The sequence below is a fragment of the Hippocampus bargibanti genome, linkage group LG10, assembly GCF_051943395.1.
Source record: "Hippocampus bargibanti isolate YZ-2025 linkage group LG10, ASM5194339v1, whole genome shotgun sequence".
Lineage (NCBI taxonomy): Eukaryota > Metazoa > Chordata > Actinopteri > Syngnathiformes > Syngnathidae > Hippocampus > Hippocampus bargibanti.
The window spans coordinates 16812030-16834419 of NC_142743.1; the positions used below are offsets into that span (position 1 = coordinate 16812030).

Genomic DNA, 22390 nt, shown 5'->3' on the forward strand with positions numbered 1-22390 from the left:
CTCTGATCGCGTGGATGCACTTTCCATATGACAGTGCTGGTCCATCTGATAAGGTCAAGTCAAGTGCTTTTCTTGTGCCAATGTCAGACTACATGAATGTAGACCAATTTTGAGCCAATAGATGCGTCACACCCAAATTTCAGCCTGCGTCATTGACATACGCCACGATTTTTCGTGGGGTGTCTGGCACGCTTCATTTACAACCTCATTGATGAAAGTCTGCCATGTCAGAATTTTTGTTTGTCTCGCCGCATAGTGTCACATGTCCTATGTTGGCCCTTCCATCGGTTCTTCTACATAGACCAAGAGGAAGACAGTGCCCTCCTAAATATGACAAGTGAGTAGACACGCAGTCACAATGTGGTGTTCAGTCTTTAAAAACGTGACTTGAACAAAAGGGGACATTCTGGAAATCATGTCCATTTTTTTGCATATTTTTAAACATACAGTGAATCGATCCATTCATATCCGTTATCTTTCCATTTGTCATCTCAGAACCCTCGTGCAATTGTGCGCTGAGTAGCTGGTATTAAATGACGTCTAGCCAAACCCACACATGTTATATGAACTATGAAAATGCGTCACAGGAATATGTTTGACCAGGACCAGTTGGAATGTGAAGGATGAGCTGTCTGATGCACGTGTTACATTCTTGAGTAGGAATTACTTGCTTCCATTGATACTGGGGAGAATTTCCTAGTTGGCTCTTACATCTTTTTATTGTTGAAGATCACTGAAGATGAAATAACTTCTCTGTTCATCTGTATTTTCAAAAATTTGCTGGAGACGCAATACATTGATAGCTCAATCTACATTGTTTAAAACTCTCCCATTGTGATTCAATGTTAAGTGTCAGATTAAGTCAGCCACGGCAGCCTTCTTCCCACATAAAGGGACTGAAATCAAACGGTTCTTTGTGAATAGTTGTGTTCTACAGGCAATCGATGAGAAGGTTTCTTCAGCCGTCATCTGTACAAAAGTGTACAGATGACGCCTGAAGAAACCTTCACATCGATGGACCACTCCTGTACGACTGAGAGCTTACACAGACGTTCTACAGGCAATCTTCATCACAGCGGGGTATTTGTTATTCTTATATCTAAGACAATGTTCAACTCGATTTCAAGTGAAACTTCTGACTACCCAAACATATGTGAGCTTCCTACAAACTGGAGTTGTTTTGTCAATCATAAGTCAATTTGAACTTATCTTTCTGTCTTTTTGATTTATTTGTATTCTTAGCAAAATGCTAAGACCTATTAGTTGTATCAAATGAACTTACTGTGCTTGAGAAATGTGCAGTTATTCGTCTTAACACTTCCTTTTCTCTGTTGTGTTCATTGGATTTGCTGAGGCTGGACAACTGGCAACTGCTTGGAGGAGTTACGCAACCGTTGTGTGTGTGTGTGTGTGTGTGTGTGTGTGTGCGTGTGTGTGTGTGTGTGTGTGTGTGTGTGTGTGTGTGTGTGTGTGTGTGTGTGCGTGCGTGTGTGTGTGTGGGCGTGTGCGTGTGTGTGTGTGTGTGCGTGTGTGTGTGTGTGCGTGTGTGTGTGTGTGTGTGTGTGTGTGTGTGTGTGTGTGGGTGGGTGGCTGCCCGTCTTCAACTGAACGTGAGCCAAGTCACAAAAGATCCACCCACACTCAACAACAGGTTGAAACAAGTAAGAATTTATTCTTGTTATTTTAATGACGTTGTTTTTTTAATTGACAAATATGCCACTGACAACACCAAACTGGCAAGCTTTCATTTCCTTCTCATTGATCAGGAAAACAAAATATGATAGCTCTCAATGGATCATTTCATGATCTTGTAGGGCATCATCTCACAAATGATGCCCTTCGCCTTCCGGTGAAACTCCTGATGTTAACAATAAATATTATCTCCATGTGGCATCACACTAGACTTGCTTGTATTTGCGGCATGGCTTCGTGAGTGTGTGTTCACACCCACTCTTCAACTCCTACTCGATGTAAACCTCGCAACCTTTCTTTTGCTTCCACCTCACTTTTGCTTTATTTCCATCTCAACATCTGAGAACGGGAGGGAGATGCAGGTTATATTGGAGGTAATAAAAGCAACACCCCAATGGTTGGTGTGAAAGCTTAAATTGTGCAATTTTTTTTACGGACTCAATAAATAAGTCAACTGTATGATGCTTATTTTAGTTGCTCACCCCTCCATCTCTGTACCCCCCATGACTCTGCTGTTTGTATTACCACTTTAATTCATGTTCCACCCATATGTCTGCAGGTGTATGACTTGTTTATTGGTTTTTTTTTGTCTTATTTTCTTTCTGCTGGTTGCACTCCATCGTTTGACTATCATTGCTCTCTTTGTTTCTTTGCAAACCGGCCAATTTGCACCTCCTCGGTCCATCTGGCATCTAAAGCCGATGACTCACGCGAGTGATAAACTTACTGACGTAATTGCCTTTCGCAGCGCCACAAGCTTGTGAATCCATTTAACCTTATTTATCCACACTGCGGCAGATGTCGTTCACAGTCAGAGCCATTCCAGACCAGACTAAAACTGTATGATTGGTGTGCCCTTTTGAGAGACTTGACTCACATGTACTCAAGATTTAGTCAAATGACAACAGCTTGCTACTTTGTACTGGATATTAGTTTTTAGTCTCTTTTTTTTAAATTGTTTCTTTGTTGTTGTTTTTTTGGTCTCAAAAACTTTCATGCTCAGCGTCCTCATTTAAAGGTTTCGCGTCTTTTAAAAGAAAAGCACAAGTATAATCCAAGAAATATTCACTTTGTCTCTTTATAAAGATGTTCATCTGAATCCAGTCAAGCCTTTTTACATATTATCAATATGTCACAGAAAGACATCCAACAACCAATCCCAGGCTTCCAAAAGGAAGAATTCTTTCCGTTTTTGTCAAAAACAACACATTGTTTACAGAAAATATTCAAATAGCAATAAAATGGAAAAAACATTCAGATACAAATAAGTATAGCTTCTAAAGAGTGGGTTTTGTTTGACTGCCCCCCCCCTCGCCATGTGGCTGCCAATATGTGATAGAATGCTGTCTTCTCTTTCTGTGAGGGAGCTGTCAACCCAACAACTCTCTCTTTTAACATTTTCTCCCTCCCTCTTTTTCTCTCTCTCTCTATCTCTCTCTGTCTCTCTTCATTTCCCTCTGTCTGTCTGCCTCTCTCTCTCTCTCTCTTTCTTTCTCTCATTCACTTCTCTTGCACTCATTCTCTCTCTTTTCTGTTCTATGTTTGTCTCTTCACTGGTGTTGTCCTCCCCTTCCCTCTCACATGTCTACATATTTCAGGTCGTCCCTCCGAGCACCTTTAAACAGAGCGCATCTCTTGTCTCCTCACTGCCCGGTGGCCTTCGGTTTACCTGGCGAGCTAGACGACACCGATTTGACCACCCACCACAAGCATACGGTACATCGGTATTTACAAGACACTGTAAGTGATTACAATACTGTTGTTACTACGCACTGTGTTCTCACAGTAATTAGTTCAAGTCAGTTACCCGCGTGCAATAATCGCACTATAAGTTTTGACTCAGTTGAGTTGAGGAAAAGAATGACATCATTGACAACTGCTTTCAAATGAGGTTCAAGATGGACTTCACCCTCACAGCCCTGATTTCAGGAAAATCATGACATCATTCAGGCTTCAAGCACGATGCCTTGCCTGTAGTCTCCTGTATCTCAAGATCTCCTAGCAGCCCTGAAAAGTGGTTAGCCCTGTTAAGGTTGGTACAATCTCCCTAGCTCGGTCGCTGTGCCTTGAGGATGAGCATAGGACAGAGCTGCCAAAGGGGAGATGGAGAGTCTTAAAGGTCCTTGAGGCCTTTAAAACAGGCTGGAACGTACGGGACGGGGCATTTGACGTTCGATTCAGCCAAATAGCAAGTGTAGATCGTGTATAAACACAGAAACGGCTAGTGCCAAGAGGGAAGAAGGCAAGGACAAAGAGGTCGAGGAGGAATATGGAGGCAGGTCAAACTCAGGAGGGCATTCAAGCTCAAAGCATCGCATCGTGACCCCAGAGTCCTCGTTGCCATAGTTTGCCCAGTACTCTTCCTGGTCAAGTTTAGGTAGTGCCAGTTCTTCTTCCCCAAGCTCATACTTGACCAGTGATGTGCTTGAGGACGGGCCTTTCCCATACAAGCCGGCTTTGACGGTCTCTGAAGATTTCTCAAAGAGACCTTTGGTTGAGGACTGAGGCCTATTTTTGTGGAACCACCATCTGGTTTTTGTACTGAAGGTTGTGGTGGTGGACCCGGCAATGGAGCCGGGATCAGGCAGAGGGCAGAGGGCAAAGTCCATTTCTCGAAGAAAGCGAAGGTCTTGACCGCGACGAATGGAAGGAGATGCGCAGATGACCTCGGACGAAGAGACGTGGGCCTCACGGAACCACTCCCACAGGGCGCGGGCTTCACAGCCACACGACCAGGGGTTGGCATTGAGGCGGAGGAATTCTATGCCCTGAGTGTCCCTCAGAGTCTGACTGGGCAGCTCGGGCAAAGAATTGTTGAAGAGGAATAGCATGGTCAGACGACCAAGGTCGCGAAAGGCCCGGCGGTTCACCTGCCTGATGCGGTTGTCATGAAGGAGCAAGCGGTCAAGGTTCACCAAGCCACGGAAAACATTATCTGAGATCGTGCGTATACGGTTTCCGTGCAGGAATAGCTGACTCAGGTTTATGAGGTCAGAAAAGATGTCATCTTGTAGGAAGTGTAGATGGTTTTCCTGCAGAGCAAAATATATTGTCATTAGATGGAATTCCATTCGGTGAACTCGAAATAGAGGATCAGAATGTATGCCATCTGGTATCTGTCTCTGGATTTTATCCATCAATTTCTGACAAATGTGGAAAAAAAAATTGTTTTTTTTAGGTGGGGCAATTTTGGAAATCCATGTTTGCCCATGAACAGTGTTTTGCAAACACAAACACAAAAGTCTCAAATTACTGTCAATCAAATACTTGCCATTGTGATACAAATATATTTCTAACTATGTCTTTCTTTGATAGGTGAACAGCAACCTGCAAGATACAGTACAGATTTTACATAGTAAGTGTCACTCACCGTGATCCACTCGTACATTACTTTATACATACTAGTATGCTCTTTCCTTTTCGAACACCGGTGTCAAAGTACAGGCCCGGGGGCCAAATCTGGCCTGCCACATTATTTTATTCGGCCCGCGAAAACAAATCAAACTTGTGAAATTCCATGATGCTTAGTAAAGTCCGAACCAAAATGTCAAATTGTCCCATGTAAACCACAATAACAGTCAATATTTTTTAATTTCAAATTTGAAAACTAGTTATTCATTAATTTGTTGTGCGCCGTATATGTAATATGTGGAGGGAATAAAACATTCTAATGGCTTCCTCAAATTCATAATGGCCCACGAGAGGAAACCGTAACTACAATGTGGCCCATGGGAAAAAATGGGCTTGACACCCTTGTCTAGGAATATTGAATAAATATTCCACTTATTTGAATGGCTGAATTATGAATAACACCTTATGGCAAGCGAACATGTCTAGGACTTTGATATCCAGTTTAAGGTTCATATATCATGCTCTATTTGCTCACAAAGAGGACCACTTTGGTGGACAGTGTTGGTGTGACAACTGTATGTTACTTGAGAAGCAAAGCTGTGCACCAGGTGAAGATCCCCCCCCCCAAGGAAATGCCATACAATGATTTGAATCATCTAGCCATAATACCTTTAAGCTTTTATTCCACAGCGAATTAGTTTCCATTTATATGCAAGGACAAGAGAAAGAAATGTTTTTAAATGCTCAATTGCTATTTTTGGAAGCCATTCGAACATTTTTGCGATATTCTGCACTGGCGCTGAACTGCCCCACTCATGATGACAGAGTGTACGAGTACAATACCTTAGCCCGGATATAAAAGATATTGATTAAATGCTCCAGCGGCTTTGCATACTGTCTGACCCTGAAATACCATTTCACTTAGTGCATTTATATAGATCATTTGTATGTTTTACTAGGGCATGTATGCTCATTTCATTGCAGTGCTCCCTACCTGTAAGTAGAGATAGTGCAGGCTGTAAAGCTTGCGGAAGATGTCATGAGGCAGGGTGGTGAGTTTACAGCGGTGCATATGGAGGCTCTGGAGCTTCTCTAAACCACGGAAGGCTCCTCCTTCCAGTCGGTGAAGGTTAGGGTTGTCCCCTAGGTCCAACTCCTCCAAGTCCCTCAGCTCACTGAAAGCCCCTGCTTCGATCCATGTAATGTTGTTCGAAAAAAGCCACAGAACCTGTCAGAGAAAATAGACACAGAATTGGTGATGACGGTGTTTAAGGCTAGTGAAGGGTTTAGGCTCATTGCATGCGACTTCTTCCAACCTGGGTCCCAAAGCCAAAAGAGCCAACTCTGAGCTCCACGATCCTGTTGTTCTGTAGGAAAACGCGCTGTGACTCATACGGCACTCCGACCGGGACGGCAGTGAAGTTCTGCGCTTGGCAGCTGACAGTCATGGGAGTCGGGTAACACACGCACAAGTGCGGGCACCCCGATGCCAGACTTGGCTTGCCAAGGATCATGCAAACCACCAGACACAGGGAGATGCTGACTGTATGGTGGAGAGCGAGAGGAGAAGGAGGAGGAGGAGATGAGTCGAGAGTTTTCAATGGTGCTGAAACCATCTACTTCAATTGACCCTTTTTGGAAAAATAACTGAGCACCTGTAAACATTTAAATCCTCTCTTTTTCGCCTTCTTCTTACTTAGATTACATTTTAATAATATATTTTTTATCTTCAATGCCGCTTTTGCATGTGGTTTTCCTTTTCGTTTGTATGAATATTTGTCAATGTAGCTCTTATAGGATGAAGAACGTTATTTATCTGTCTTGTCATTATATCTTGTAAGGAGATAACTCTAAATGAACATTAAATCACGGATTGATTAGCAGAAATGTGCGAGTGGACATTTGCATCTCCACATTGCGGCCAACTCGACTTTTACGCATAGCGTTACTGCTATTTTTAAAGCATTCTGCGGGGTTACTATCCAATCTTAATTGAAATCCATCGTTGTATAAGCATTCGAAAAGGTCCCAAAACTTTTACAGTCACACATCAATGGAACGTATTATCCTGAGCCCGAAAAGCGGAAACTTACTTTTGCAGTTGCGCACGATGGAGCATCGTCGACTCCGAGAAATCGAGAAGGTTTCCATCCTTAACCAAAGCCCAAAGCGAGTTAGCCTTATGAGGCGAAATATTGCCTGCTATCTCCGCTGATGACCTGGTTCCCGAGTCGGAGCGACTGAGAGAGTGCAGGCCGATGGCCACCCGTGTCCCATATATACTCCCGGAATCCAGCTATTGCCTACCGAGGTGATCACCGCGCACTCGCCTACGTCACCGACGATGGGGGTCATGATTGAGTGAGGGCGGCAAGAAGCGGAAAAGGGCGGGGTCGCGTGGCGGGGACTCTCCTGGGGAACTTTACGCGCGTGATCACTGGTTGGATGCTCGGGAAGGAGGAGACTGAGGACGCACGTAGAAGGAAAAAAGGACGAGGAGGGAGCGAGCGCAATTGAAAAATTGTGAATGGAGGAGGGAGGCGGCCGAGGCACGTTGATGACTGAGCTTTGTGGAGGAGAGAAGGACGGGGAGGAGAAGAGCACACAAGTCGTTTCCTGGCAGCGGCTTCCTAGACTCTTTTGGTCTGTTTCCGGCGCAATGCAAGCCAGACGAGAGGCTGGAACACAAAACTCAGATGGTTGTGAGCAAGGAAAGGAGGATGCCCCCGAATTATGATTCAGCCACGAGGGAAAACTTGATGCCAGAAGAGAATTACTCCAAACAATTATGGTTATTTGGTGTCTAGGTTGAAGGTGCCAAATCCAGGACGGCCTCGGCTAATCATAGGGCACTTCTCAATTCACACAAATTCATATTGAGTGACATACATGCCCATTTAGGTGTAAATTACCCCCTACTTGCAGGGCACTCTGGCAGGGAATCAAAGCACTTGTTTGAAATACGTAATGTGTTACCCAGCTGCAGCGGTTTTATAATACAGTAATAATAATCATATATTTCATTTATAAGCGCCTTTCAAAACTCTCAAGGACACTTTGCAGTCACAAGATAATTTTTTCTGCGGGCAATGGCAGCCAGACGCATGAGCGTTCACTCAACCTGGAAGTAACACACACAAGCCACTAACTCAAATATAAAATTGTCACTGACACAATAACATTCAAATAAAGTAAAACTACTCACCATTTGATGACTCTTAGGCTTGTGAGGTTTATCTTCTTATTTTGTTTCTACATGTGCTTCATTTGTGGCTAAAAGTCAACGAAAAGCCATAAATATTAAATTGAAACTCAGCAATGTAGCTCCACGAAAGCCTAAAAAAACCTTCCTCAAATGGCAATACTATTTTGCCACGTTTGCAATCGTATTTTTAATATTTTCTAGCGTCGGTCCCTCTCCTGTCTGTAATTTAATGTCTTGTACAATACAATACAATACAATACATATTGATACATATTGATATTGATATAGCACTTAATAAAACACACACACACACACACACACACACACACACACATATATATATATATATATATATATATATATATATATATATATATATATATATATATATATATATATATATATATATATATAGTACTGACTTCTCAAATAAAAGTCAAACACTTTTGTAAATGACGTGGTAAAATTAATTGAGCGCTTTTCTAGCTTTTTGAAAGAAACACTTTCAATTTAATCACTGCATATTAAGGACAGTGACATTTTTTCATTCTACTGTCAGCCTTCGAGTGTCCTTGTATTGCCCTACCTTGACCTAGTCTTAATTTGCATAAACCTTTAGGATTAATTCTAATGAATTTTATAATGACATTATCAATCTCATCAATGATTCAAAAGAAAAAAAAGATTCCATTCACTTATTTTGTTGTGGGCTGCTTACTCTATTCGCATAAACAGATGATATTGCTGTAAATGCTGACAGATGAACTTATGTTTTGGGTAATTTGATGCATCTGTTGAGAAAATGAAGAATGATTTGGAGCATATGTGGGAAAACATGTTGAAGTCAATTAGAGAGTGTTCCTCTTGGTGATGGTTAACAGCAAGTGACGGCGGGACAAAAAAAAGAGATGTCACACAAAATAACAACAAGGAGCAGGGACAGGCAGAGGAGGGGTAGGGGGGTCCATTAGCACCAACACACTCAGTGTCACTTGTGCCTGATGTCATTGTTGGTTCACACCAACGAAACAACAACAGCGAATTAATTGATTGTTCTGTCGATAAAATACGAGAGGACAAGTATGCCAACACCACAATCGTGCAAGCATTACAAAGATTGGTCTGGGAGCAGTATAAACTGTGATTCAAAACATATAAAAATGGCGAAGTAACCTGACTGGCATTGGGTTGGTTGTCAACGACCACTGGTTTCGAAGGTGGATCGATGCGGACTTGAAAATAGTGACTATGCACCTTAACATAAGCGGCAACTGCTGAAAATGGAATTTGAGAGATACAGCTAACATCCTACTTACGACCAGGCTCTACTCTTTATATATATATATATATATATATATATATAATTGTATTTTATTTTTGTTACCAAAAGGAGCAAAATGGAGATACTGCTTTTTTTGTGTCAGTGGTGTTTGGCCTTGAAAATGAATAGAGAGTGATGATAGCTGTTTTGAGGTAAGATAACAGACTTCGCCATTCATAGACGCACAAAGACAGCTTCCAGATCAGCATACCAGACACCAAACTGAGTGACCAACAACACATGAGTAATTCAACATGTGTTGTCCTTGGGCGCCCACTGACTGTCCGGGACATAGGCACATCCCCTTCACACACACCTACATCGCCAGCTGCACGAGTGCGTGTCCAGTGTTTCTTGCAAAAAGTCATTTCTACCTTTTGTGGAAGAACTTTGTCAAAATGCCACCACAGTGTCAGACTTACAGTGTGGTTGTATGTCACGCAGGCACGCACAGTAACTCCGAAGGTGTGTCTCCTTCTGTAAGTGTATTGTCTGCAGCATCATGTTGGCGTCAATACCACACAGAATCAAAATGAGGTTTTCCCTTCCAGCACACGTACCAGCTGGTCATAGTCCATCTGTTTGTTCTTGTCCCTTCCCCTTGCACCATCACATGCATGCACCGTTTTGCTTTGAACCACTGTTGGTTGGTCCGAGGGAGTAGTGCGTCATAGGAAGCTCAGAGCAACAGCTTGTTATTCTCTTGCTCCCTGCGGTGACATACATAGACACAATTAATCACACTTGCAACTTCAACTTTTTGATTTGGCTTCACTGGTTCACTGTTCTGAATGACGTCAGTTCATTCACATCGTCTCTAAAGGGATATTGAATTCAAGGTGTGGTGGTTCCCGTGGGAACGGCACATATGCTTTGAATCCATCTGCGGCACAACGTAAACGCCATTCTTCAGCAGCTTCCTTCAATTAATGTTTAATATAATATAGGCGAGTTGATTAAGTGGTTGAGTGATGAGCACCTTTACTTCACAGTGCAGAGGAACCGGATTCAATTCCAGCTCCAGCCTTCCTGTGTGGAGTTTTCTCTGGCACCTCCTGTTTCCTCCCACATTGCAAAAAAACATGCATGGTAGGCTGACATATTCAACACTCCGCATTGTCCCTAGGTGTGTGTGAGCACAGTGAATGAAAAATTGAAAAAAAACGTTTATTAACCATTCTGAGGATCTACTTTATTTGTGCCACAAAAAATGTCTCTGCAAACTGTGATAAATCAGCGATTTGTAACGGCACTTGGGCAATCACAGCAATATATCAAGAGCAATAATCTGACAAGGAGGCTTGATCTTGATGGTCCCCCAATATGCAGACACTTGAGTGCATGGTGAGAGACAAGTGTATGACTGAAGGGTTACTCCCAACTCTCCAGCTAGTACTGAAAAAGGGAAAAAAACAATTATTGAGAAGAATAGGACAACCATCGAATGGGGGATGCCTTTCTTTGATACATTTGATTTATCCAACGCTAATCACTACACATCTATGATTATTTTAAAGTTTGTGCAGGCAAGTCCACGACTTTGTTGGCTACGTGCTTGACTTCTCTCACCGAAAATCAACATGCGTGATTTATGACCTTGTGAAATGCAACCCAGCGGGAAAGAAGCTCAGTCATCACCAAATAATTTACACTTGTTTAACTTCTATTTGAAGTGAAGTCTTTGCTACGTGGCACAACCGCAAACGTGTCTGTCACAGAGTGAGGTCGTTTAACGTTGACAATGATGTTGTGAGCTCAAGTGTAGAGCCCTTTAAATCAGGCAAGATAGACTTATTTGGTCCCCCTCCAAATAAGAGCGGAGAAAAAGCCAAACACGCCACCACAGCTACTGTATATGTATATTTATATGTATTTGTATATGTATATGTATATGTATATACATATACACACACACACACACACACACACACACACACACACACACACACACACACATATATATATATATATATATATATATATATATATATATATATATATACACATACAGTAAAGTCTCGTTATATCGATATTCAAGGGAGTCCAAAAAAATATCGATATAACCGGGACTATCGATATATCCGACCCTGTTTGCATGTAATTTTCTCAGTGCCTGCATAGAAATAGTATCGATATAACCGGGACTATCGATATATCCGATATCGATATAACGAGACTTTACTGTATATATATATATATATATATATATATATATATATATATATATATATAGAGAGAGAGAGAGAGAGAGAGAGAGAGAGAGAGAGAGAGAGAGAGAGAGAGAGAGAGAGAGAGAGAGAGAGAGAGAGAGAGAGAGAGAGACATATTTAATTTAAAAGTACCATAAGATCATTTATTGAAGAAAAATATTAAACTTCTCCGTGTTTCTGAAGCACAGTGATGCTCTTTGTGTAGGTACTGTAAATAATGCACAACTCACTCTAGTGCAATCTCGGTCACACTGCCACTATGGCAGCATCTTTTTATCTTATCTCTCATTGTCAACAACAAAGGACCCGTGCCAGTCTTCTCGCCTCCTCTCAATGCTGTCTTTGTTTTTGAACCCCCCCTCCCCCACCTTATGTCTTTCAATTGTCATTCTCTTTGCGTCATCGTTTCCGCATGCTGCAAATGGGGACCCTGAGTCGACAGAACAATACTTGCTCAAGTGACGTTGCTTTCAATGAGTTTTGTCGTACATATGTTAAAGGTTTCTACATGCAGTTTATTTGTTGGTTAGAGTTGGTGTGTGTTTCGGATCCCTGTGTCAACTGAAGATGAATCAGGGACAAATCATGTTTATTGTATCAAAATATGAATGCAAAATTTTACTGTCTGTGGTGGCTCCACACTCGCACTACTGAAAACCTGTGCTTGTTTCAAGGTATCATGTATGAATACAGTTGAGTTGAGATGCCCAACCGCCTTATCTGACTCTTCTCAACATGGAGGAGTACCGAATCAACTCTGAATATCTCCCTGATGACTAACCATCCCCCCCTACCTCGTAAGGAAGAACATGGACATCTTCTCAAGAAAACTACTTTCGGCTGCTTGTATTCAAGATTTTGTTTTTTCAGTCACAACTCATTGCTCATGACCACAGGTGATTGTAGAAGCTTCGATTGAGCAATAAAACAAAAGTTGGGCTCTTTGGATTAGCTCCTTCTTCTCTAAAACAGACTGATACAATGTGTGCATCATTGCAGACCCTGGACCAATTTCCCTCAGTCGGGGACAAGATTACAAGTAACCAATGGCGGGCCGTGGATTTCATCGCTAGGCCTTCAGTAGTACTACATCTGAATCAATCCAGACTGAAAACCGTGTGTGTTAATTTGTTACAAGTCCACCTGAGGGTACCATTAGCCAGGAAATAACTGACCAAACTTTCTTAGTAATGTCCATTTTTTTTCCTAAAATGTCCGTCTTGAAAATGGCTTTTACAGTAAATCTCCAACCAAATCCATTTATTCTCCTAGTTCAGCCATTGTGGGTTGACAAAACTGTTATTAAATCAGCACAACGATACAGTATGTTATAGCTCTGGCCAGTATGTCAGGATGCTCTTGTCACTGACTTGTGATCAGAGCAGTTTTCGCAAACTATGATTGGCTAGTGAAACTCTGACTCTGACGTTGACCAGCGCCTTCAAGAAGATGTTGGTACCCTTTCGGGTTGCCAACTCGAAATCTGATTGGTAAGAGCAACCGTTTGATTGACACATTTGATGTGACAGGGCCCGCAGAACCGATTGTGAAGGCGTACAGGTAGATTTCTGACACTGGTAACAAATGATGGCTGGATTGTGATTGGTTAAATGCTTAAATAAAAAAAACACATTTTGGTAAGCAGCGCAACAGGTGAAAAATAATCACAAGAATCTGAAAGACAATTTGGAATGACTTAATAAGAATTCATGGAATAAAATATAATTAACATAAGTCCCTGATTCAGATATTTTTAGGCTAGCAGAGAGGGTTTTGCAGGCCTTGAGGGTATGCCACTGCAATCAACTTAATTTTCACTACTTGGGACAGGGATCAAACACTGAGCTGTGGGCCGCCGTGCTAACCAGTCGTCCACCGTGACACCCTTCGTAATAAATACTACAAAAATTAAAACCTTGAATTACAGCTGCTATAACCGACTTTTAAATCTTTGATAACACTGGATTGACATACAGTGCACCGTGTGGATTTTTCTACAGATGGATTGAATGAATGTTCAGAGGTACATCTATAGCTGTTACTTTCTGCTCATGCTCTCTCCCTCCCTCCTTTGCTGTCAATATCCCCAAAATCCCACCCCTCAATCACAATTTCCTCTCCTTGCAACCCTCTGTCCCCCATTTATTTTTAACTCACTGCCATGCCTCATGCCTGACTGACGCACATGAATACGTAATGTGAAAACACAGAAAGCAAAGAAACTAAACATCCGAAAGGCAGGCAAGACAAAGAACTTAATAAACATCAAACATGTTTTGTTTCGTGAAAAGAAATGTCCCTATTGTGAGACTATTCAAGGCTTTCCTATCCTTAAATGTCACTTTTCAGACAGGAACCAAATACCTGCCGGACACCGTTCTTCTCCCTAATTTTGTTATGAGATATTATGTCTTCGTCCTTTATCTCTGACCAATCTATCATCCTGAATGTGCACACCCACTCTCTAATGTAACCAAAGAGACGAGGCGGTCCACACATCAATCTTACATCATTCATCAGTCAGTCTCTGACTTTTCATAGAGGCACAAAAAGAACATAGACACTGACGCATAAAGTGTACGGGGAGAAAATGCAAAATATGGTCAAGACATTTCACCGTTGGTGAATACGGACTAGGATAGAATCACAACATGCCAAGAAAGGAAACATATGGTCACACCTTTTGTTCAGATCGCTTAAGCACCTCAGAGGATGATTTACTTTTATATCCATTTTTATAGTAGCGCTTTGTTTTTCAAACCTTTTTCTGTTGTTGGAGCATTAAACGTTCTCGGTGGGAAGCAGGGTACGCCACACACAAAAAGTTATGATGATTTGTTATCTTTCTGAATAGTTAGTAGGGATAAACGACATCTTGAGGGGGGGGGGGTATAACCTGATAACCTGAAAATGGGTGTGCGTATAACTTAAAATGAGGGAGCTTAAAGGACAACCAATGTCTCCGGACAAGTTGTGTCCATAATTTGTAAAATGGCTTCAAATGACTTCTACTGAGCGTATTTTACAAAGATTCCATCGCATGTAGCTATATTTTATGTTTTAAGACTCGTGCTGAATATTCCGGAAGTCTTGTTTTTGAGTTGGTGACGAGTCCGTACGTGACGTCACTGAAGGAATGCCCCTGACCGAAAAAAGGACACATTGTCCATCACGTCAATACTTGTTTGGTCTGAAAACCTCGTGTTGCACCAGAAAGAGCCAGAAGAGGGCGTCCAAGCTCCATGTAAGGAATTTATCAGCCTGTGGAAATGGGCTGATTCGTTCTTCACAGGAGCTCGGTGGCCATTTTCTGCTTCTTTTTGAGTGAGACATTTCCCCCCAATGTTGCTTCAAAATGGCACGGAATAAATTCTTTAATCGATTGCAAACATGTATGCTTTCCTCTTCAGAAACTATTTGAATCATATTCATAACTGGATGTGTAACAAGAAAGCATATTCTCCGAATCTGAAGCCATTGTTTTGATTCTGCAGCAATGCAAGTCGTCTTGGCGTGACGTCACGAACTGGGGGCGGGACTTTCTGAAAATGCACAATTCGCAGCTCAATTTTTTTGTAGATTTTGGACACCAAGTAATTTTTATTGGTGTTTTGCATTTGAATAAAAATATCAAACGTACGCATACACAATTAATTTCTGAACCCAACAGTACTGTCGATTGAAAAATATATATATACTTCTTTCACTCGATAATAAAAATCTTTTTTTTTAGGACCATGTTAAAAATTGACAAAAATATTACAATCACTCACAAACACTCCGATTTCAAGTACAGTAAAGTCTCGTTATATCGATATCGGATATATCGATAGTCCCGGTTATATCGATACTATTTCTATGCACGCACGGAGAAAATTACATGCAAACAGGGTCGGATATATCGATAGTCCCGGTTATATCGATATTTTTTCGGACTCCCTTGAATATCGATATAACGAGACTTTACTGTACATGTATTCTGATTCTCATTAACCTGCCATGCACGATTTAGGAATGAGGGAGAAAAACAGAGTGCCCAGGAGAAAAGCCAGGCAGGCATGGGGAGAACATGCAAACTGCACAACTACAGTATTTGTCTGAAATGGCTAATATAGGTGCACATTAATTTTTATGACAAAACATGTCTTTTAATTTTTTTATAGTCCACATCCGATTATTTGCAATTCAAGCATATGCGGATTTGCATATGCATTGATTTTATTGTCACATCGTTTTCCCAATAATTTAACATACTTTTGATTTTGTTTGTTTTTCACCTTGTTTTTCTATATTTTTTTCGTGAATTATGATTGAATGTATATTTATCAGTGCATGTAAGAATTATATGAAACATTTTGTTTAACGAGCCATCCAGGTCCCAAATCCCTTATTAGCCTGTAGTCCCAGTCACAAATGAATAATTCATTCTTTCCCTCAATTCTCACAGGTCTTCTATGTTAAATAAGCTCCTCTTAGTGAGCCACTCTTGAGCAATTATCAATAATTGTTGTTTTCTCTCTTTATCCATGCTCAAGGCAATACTCAGGTGACCCAATCCCTCAACAGTACGTTGAGAACTCTGCAATTTCTGGTTGAGAAGACTTTTTACGAGCACACAGGAGCGATCACCTGCCCAACATGCAGCAATTGGAGCAATATCACCAGATGTATGGAATTGAAAGTTATGCAGTGGTCATTGGCTGTAGTGTGCGTGTGTGTGTGTGTGTGTGTGTGTGTGTGTGTGTGTGTGTGTGTGTGTGTGTGTGTGTGTGTGTGTGTGTGTGTGTGTGTGTGTGTGTGTGTGTGTGTGTGTGTGTGTGTGTGTGTGTGTGCGTGTGCGTGTGCGCGTGTGCGTGTGCCTTTAAGCATACAGTCAACCATTAATTTGGCTCTCCTCTCCTCTAGTGTGTCAAGACCCAAATTGTTCAACACTTGAGACATACCCAATTCTCTGTGACATCAGAAGGAAGGCTCGAAATAAGAGTAGCCATGTGTGCGATGGCTTTGGCTGTCGTCCCCTCGTCTTTCATCCATTTGAAAGTGAGTGTGCTCGTTTTTTTGTGTGTGCATGTACACTTGGTAATGACGTCAATACTCCTCCATTCCAACAGAGGGGAGATCTCATAGCACCATGCAGGAATCATGGCATGGAGATCTATTTATAGACTGAAGTGAGAAAGGTGAGAATCTAACAGGTGAAGTTCCACATAATTAATACCTACATGGCACCATACAGGTGTTTGATGATCAACAATTTAGCATCTTTTCAAAGAGCAATTTGTTGTTGTTTTTTGTGGTTTAAACAGGGGCGGGTAGTGATTTTTGGAGCTCGCCGTTCAGTGCGTATTGAGTGATCTAATTCGCCTTTTGCTTCTCTTCCTCTTTTCATATTGGGTTTTCCCTTCAACGAGTCTCCACGGTGAATCGGTTGCCTCCATTTAACCCTGTTTTGTGCAGCCTTTGCTTTCACACCAGCTGCCTACATGTCCTATTTCACTACACGTATATCGATCAACCTCGTTTTCAGTCTTCTTATCTACCTCCTGCCTCAGATTCCAACACTCCGATTGATATGAATGATAATAATAATAATACTTCACAGAAGAATAAAAGATACTGTAAGCTGCAATTGCAGACTGCTGAGCAGTAACAACTTCCGGTGATGCTAGTCATGCACCATTTTGGCTTAAAGATGACTTGCTTAATTTTATTTTAGTTTATTTTTTAAGACTTTTGTGAAAGTGAGACTTATAGGATGATTTAGGTGATGTGTGCCTTAACACAAAAAATATTAATAACATGCTAAGAGACACAAATATGTATTTTATTTATTTTTTTTATTTATTTTCTCCGACACCGCTCGCAATCGACTTGAGAGTAGCCCACAAGCTACACGTCAATCGCAATCAAGCACCCCTGAAATAATCTAAATAAATAATGTGACTAGGATGGGTTACTTAAAATGAATTATCTTTAATGTAGATGAAAGTTGAGATGAGACTAAACTCACTGGAATTAAAAGGAAAATGTTGTTGGGCAATACAGGATGTTTGTTTGTACAATTGCCAGTGTTTTATTTTTGTTAACTTACAGTGAATGAGGAGAAATCACATCATTCTGTTTCACCAACCTTGCGCTTCTGCTTTCATCTGTGCTAAACCTTGACCTCCGTCTTTCTTCACATCCCTCTCTTCCTCATCCTCGCCGGACTGGAGTTCACATTAGAGCAGTCTTGTGGGCGACATTGCAATTCGCAGATCCGACTAATGGACTGTGTCTGTGGGACCCTTGCACCAAAATAATTCAACTTAAAAGCCAGAATTTTTCAGCCACGCTTGTCGGAAATTGATATTCCACCAATCTGAATATGAGGCAAGTGGACATTGAAGGGGATGAAAAATGTGTACAAACAGTATTTTAAACAGTATTTTATATATATTGATGTGATTTCAACAAAATAATAATAATAATTATGCATTTAATTTACAAGCACCTTTCAAAACACCCATGGACACTTCACAATTAAAAGAACAATAAACACCACAAAAATAAAACAATAAATCAAATGATAAATAATAAAAGCTGATTAAACTCAACTAAAACCGGGTGGGCTGAACACCAGAGGCTTAAAAATAAATGTTTTAGAAACGTTTGAGCTCTTTTTTTCCGTCTTTTTTTCCGTCTTTTTTTCCGTTTTTTTTCCGTCTTTTTTCCGGCTTTTTTCCGTCTTTTTTCCTTTTTGAGACTGTGATATATATATATATATATATATATATATATATATATATATATATATATATATATATATATATATATATATATATATTATTGGCTGAATTGATTTCCATTGGTGAAATGCAACTCAGATGGTTACTTCTGGATAGAGTGAACGCTGGCGCGAATGGGTGCTCACCAGCACAGAAGTGTCCTTGAGAGTTTTGAAAGGCGCTTAGAAAGTAAATGTATTATTATGATTCTTATTCTGATTGTGATTATTATTATTATTATTATTATTATTATTATTATTATTATTATTATTATTAAAATATGACGTAAAGCGCCATTCCCGAATTGTTTCTTTTTTTTCATGCTTGGATGCCGATAAAGCGCTGGTCAGACCTCTGGTAATTTTTCCACCAGGGGGCAGCATTTGCCCTTTGTCCATGTTAGCGCTTTGTTACAGCTTCAGCTGTTGCTAGCCAGCTATTAGCTGTCTATTAGCTAGCTAGCTTTATTTGAGTTATTCCGGTTTGAGTGAAAGCTGTCGCGTGTGGCTACCGCTGCTCACCCACAGAAAAACTTATCCTGTGACTATAAAGAAACCTTGAGAGTTTTGAAAGGCGCTTATAAATGAAATTGATTATTTTTTGTATTATTATTTCAAGAAGATCATGATTAAATATAAAATATTTTCTCTGGACTCAAATCTAGTTTGAAAAGAATCCGTGCATCATTGTATTTTGCATTTATTCATGGCATTGGAACAAGATTTACACTATAACTGAGTAGCAACAACCTGCGTTGTCATGCTTTTTGCCATCAGCGCAGCCAAACAAGATGCAGCCTGCACCACAAATGAAACAATGCCTGTAGCACATCACGGCACCGACGCACCGGGATGCTGACGTCCATTCCACCTCTCACACTCCTAACACTTGATGTGACAGATTTCTGCAGCACTTTGAGAATGGCGTCACATAAGTGAGAACAGTATCCAATCCAAGCAAGGTGTGTTAATTTAACACCGGCAAAGATTGGAAATCCAGAGGGCTGAGACAAGCATTATAAAATGGTACACGTGAGCTACGATAGATAACACTGAAAAAAAAATGTGTCAAATCTCGACGAAGGTAGACGAATATATGCGGTGATTTCCTTTCCACAGACCAACAACCAAAAGTGTCTACTTTCTTTTTTCTGTTTTGTTCATTTTAGGGGCCATTATGGCTGTTGCTCATCATGGCATGCAAGTGTAAATTGTGTGCTTATGCACGTGAATGCGGCAACGGATCGATCGCGGGAGGGAGATTAATTGGAAAACAAATATTTGATCAAAAAGTGTGGGTACCCCTTATTTAGAGTGTTTCGTTAGCCCTGACATGCGCATTTTGGGAATGTGGGTTGAAACTGGAGTTCCTGAAGAAAACCCATGCAAACATGGAGGCAACACGCAAATTCCACATAAGGCCAGGGACCGGATTCAAACGCTCAGAACTACGAGGAGCAATCTAAGTACTGTATTAGTTTAACATTCACCAAATGATACTCACATATGTGTGGAGGGAGCTGGGGAGTGGTGGGGTGTACGTGAGTACATCTGATTTACAACATACTGTCTTTTCACGTCTGCCTGTCTGTCTATCTCTCTGTGGGGGGCATGTTTGGGCCATAGGGGACACTCTGAACCAGTTGCCAGCCAGTCGCATGGTACACAGAGATGACCAAGCATCCGCATTCACACTTCCACCTAAGGACAATTTGGGGTGTTCAATCAATGCCATGTTCTTTGGGAGTGATGAGAGTATATCAGAAGGACAACTCATATTAGAGGCTGCGGAGAGAAAGTCAGAGAGGCCATACTGGGATGGTTTGGACATGTCCAGAGGATAGAGAGTGAATATATCGGCAGAAGGATGCTGAGTCTTGAACTTCCAGGCAGGAGACAGAGAGGAAGACCAGAGAGGAGGTTTATGGATGTTGTCAAAGAGGACATGAAGGTAGTTGGTGTGAGAGAAGAGGATGCACAAAAACGTCTTAGATGGAGGACACTGATTTGCTGTGGCAACATCTGAAGGGAAAAGCCAAAAGGAAAAGAAGAAGACTCAACCTGCCATGCATGTTTGTGGAATGAGGGCAAAAGCCTGAGCACCAGGAGATAACTTACGCAGGCCCAGGGAGAACACGCAAACTCCACACAGGGAGGCCGGAGTTGGGATGGAACCCAACCACTGTGAAGTTCACGTGCTAACCATTCAACTTCCAGGCTACCCCGAAGTCACGTTTGGTCTTTGCACAATCCGTGACCAGGTTTTGAACCAAGATTGCTGCCCCCACAACGCATGGTTCAAACCACTCCCCAATCATGACAGGCACTTGACTTGTTATGCAGAAAGCTACGTGTTTAACCACCTTTTCGGCTCACTTTTGCGAGACCGGTACTCAATCATTTTTATTTATTTTTCTCATGCTTTATTTAACTCATTTTTCTCCACGAGAGACTGTCAGAGATATTCGGTCGGACACTGTGGACAAAGGCTCGTACACAGGAAGATTGTCTTTTACTGCCGGCAGGGGACGCAACCATTCATGACCAACACCCAAATTCAGCAGCCCTCTGCCAAGCTATTTATTGAGAGTGGATGCAAAATTAAGTGATACAGTGAGACCTCAACTTACAAACACCTTAACTTACAAACTTTTCGTCTTACAAACGTCAAATTTATGAAAATTAAACCTTATAATAAGCACTATTTTCATAATACACACCCACCACGGCTGGCGGAGTGATCTTCGGCGGAAGCACACGACCGAACAGCACCAGAGGTTAAGTTACCAACAGTCCTTATGGAAGGTGACTCTCCTTCCATAAGCCATCAACGACCATCAAAAAGGTAAATAAAACTTTATTTTACAGCAGTTTATTTCTTTAATTACAGTCCTGATGCAATTCCCTTTGACCTTCGACCTCCAACGCCATTCCATCAAGCCATAAATGCCCATCACAAATGTAAATAAAGTGACTTTATGATACAATGCAGTGGATTTCTTTCATTGCAATACATTAGCTCATTTATTATACATAGAATAAGGTATGTTGTGTGTAGTTTTAAGGCTTATTTAGTTGAAAAGTATATTTTATGGAAACCTGGGAACGGATTATTTCCATTTTAATGGTTTCCTATGGGAATTTTTTTTTTGAGATACACACTTTTCGCCTTACACACTCTGTCTGGGAACCAATTAAGTTCGTAAGTTGAGGTCTCACTGTACATTAGTAAAACATAGTTTTCTCTATTTGAATACCACGCCTGCCCCTGGACGTCCCAAGCAGACAACTATAAACAACAGAACATAGACATTTTAATTAGTTGTCTTTCCCAGGACCGAAAGATTTGTAACCTGGCTAATGACCTCTTGATGTGAAGGAGTTTCCCAAGTCCTAAATTCTGTTCAAGGCCAGATCTCCTACATGAAGATGACAGATTAACAGGCTGTGTCTGTTCACCTCAGATCGACAATGTGCTTCTGCTAGTTTGTTAAGTGGTCATTAAATTGTGATCAGTCATTGCATCAAATGACATAACGTGTGCTGTGAGTATATACAGTGCAAATTATTTTCTAAAGCTCCTCCCGCCGTTGCAATTTAAAATAATTACTCTCAGCCTCACATTGAAAAAGCTTCTCATGTAATTGTTTCAGCAATGTCGTTTCTCAGGCGCCAAGACAAACATTAATGGGGAAAGCAATAAGAGCTGAGAAGCAATAATGTGGGTTCCTGAACCTCTGGAGGTTCTCATTGTTTGCGGTAACCATCTTCTCATTATCACGGTGAAAGGCAGCGGTGGTTAATGATGTCCGTTGGTCTCGTTCTGCTATGGGTAATGTTTGTCT

At 41.2% G+C, this 22390-nt stretch overlaps 1 protein-coding gene across 1 annotated transcript; it reads right to left on the bottom strand.

Annotated features, from left to right (window-relative positions):
* Nucleotides 1–1648: 1648 nt before the first annotated feature.
* Nucleotides 1649–7398, bottom strand: rtn4rl2a (reticulon 4 receptor-like 2 a). Its single transcript, XM_089007021.1, has 4 exons — nucleotides 7137–7398; nucleotides 6360–6586; nucleotides 6038–6271; nucleotides 1649–4724 (listed from the first exon to the last, which is right to left on the bottom strand). Exons 1-4 carry the CDS (start codon nucleotides 7192–7194, stop codon nucleotides 3870–3872), a joined length of 1374 nt encoding a protein of 457 aa, XP_088863147.1. The 5' UTR covers nucleotides 7195–7398; the 3' UTR covers nucleotides 1649–3869.
* Between the last annotated feature and the right edge of the window lie 14992 nt (nucleotides 7399–22390).

Coding starts and splice junctions, on each gene's coding strand:
- rtn4rl2a (XM_089007021.1), bottom strand. CDS start 7,194: ATGGAAACCTTCTCGATTTCTCGGAGTCGACGATGCTCCATCGTGCGC. Junction 6,272..6,359: donor CTTTTGGCTTTGGGACCCAG/GTTGGAAGAAGT, acceptor TTTCTCTGACAG/GTTCTGTGGCTTTTTTCGAA. Junction 4,725..6,037: donor TGCACTATCTCTACTTACAG/GTAGGGAGCACT, acceptor TTTGCTCTGCAG/GAAAACCATCTACACTTCCT.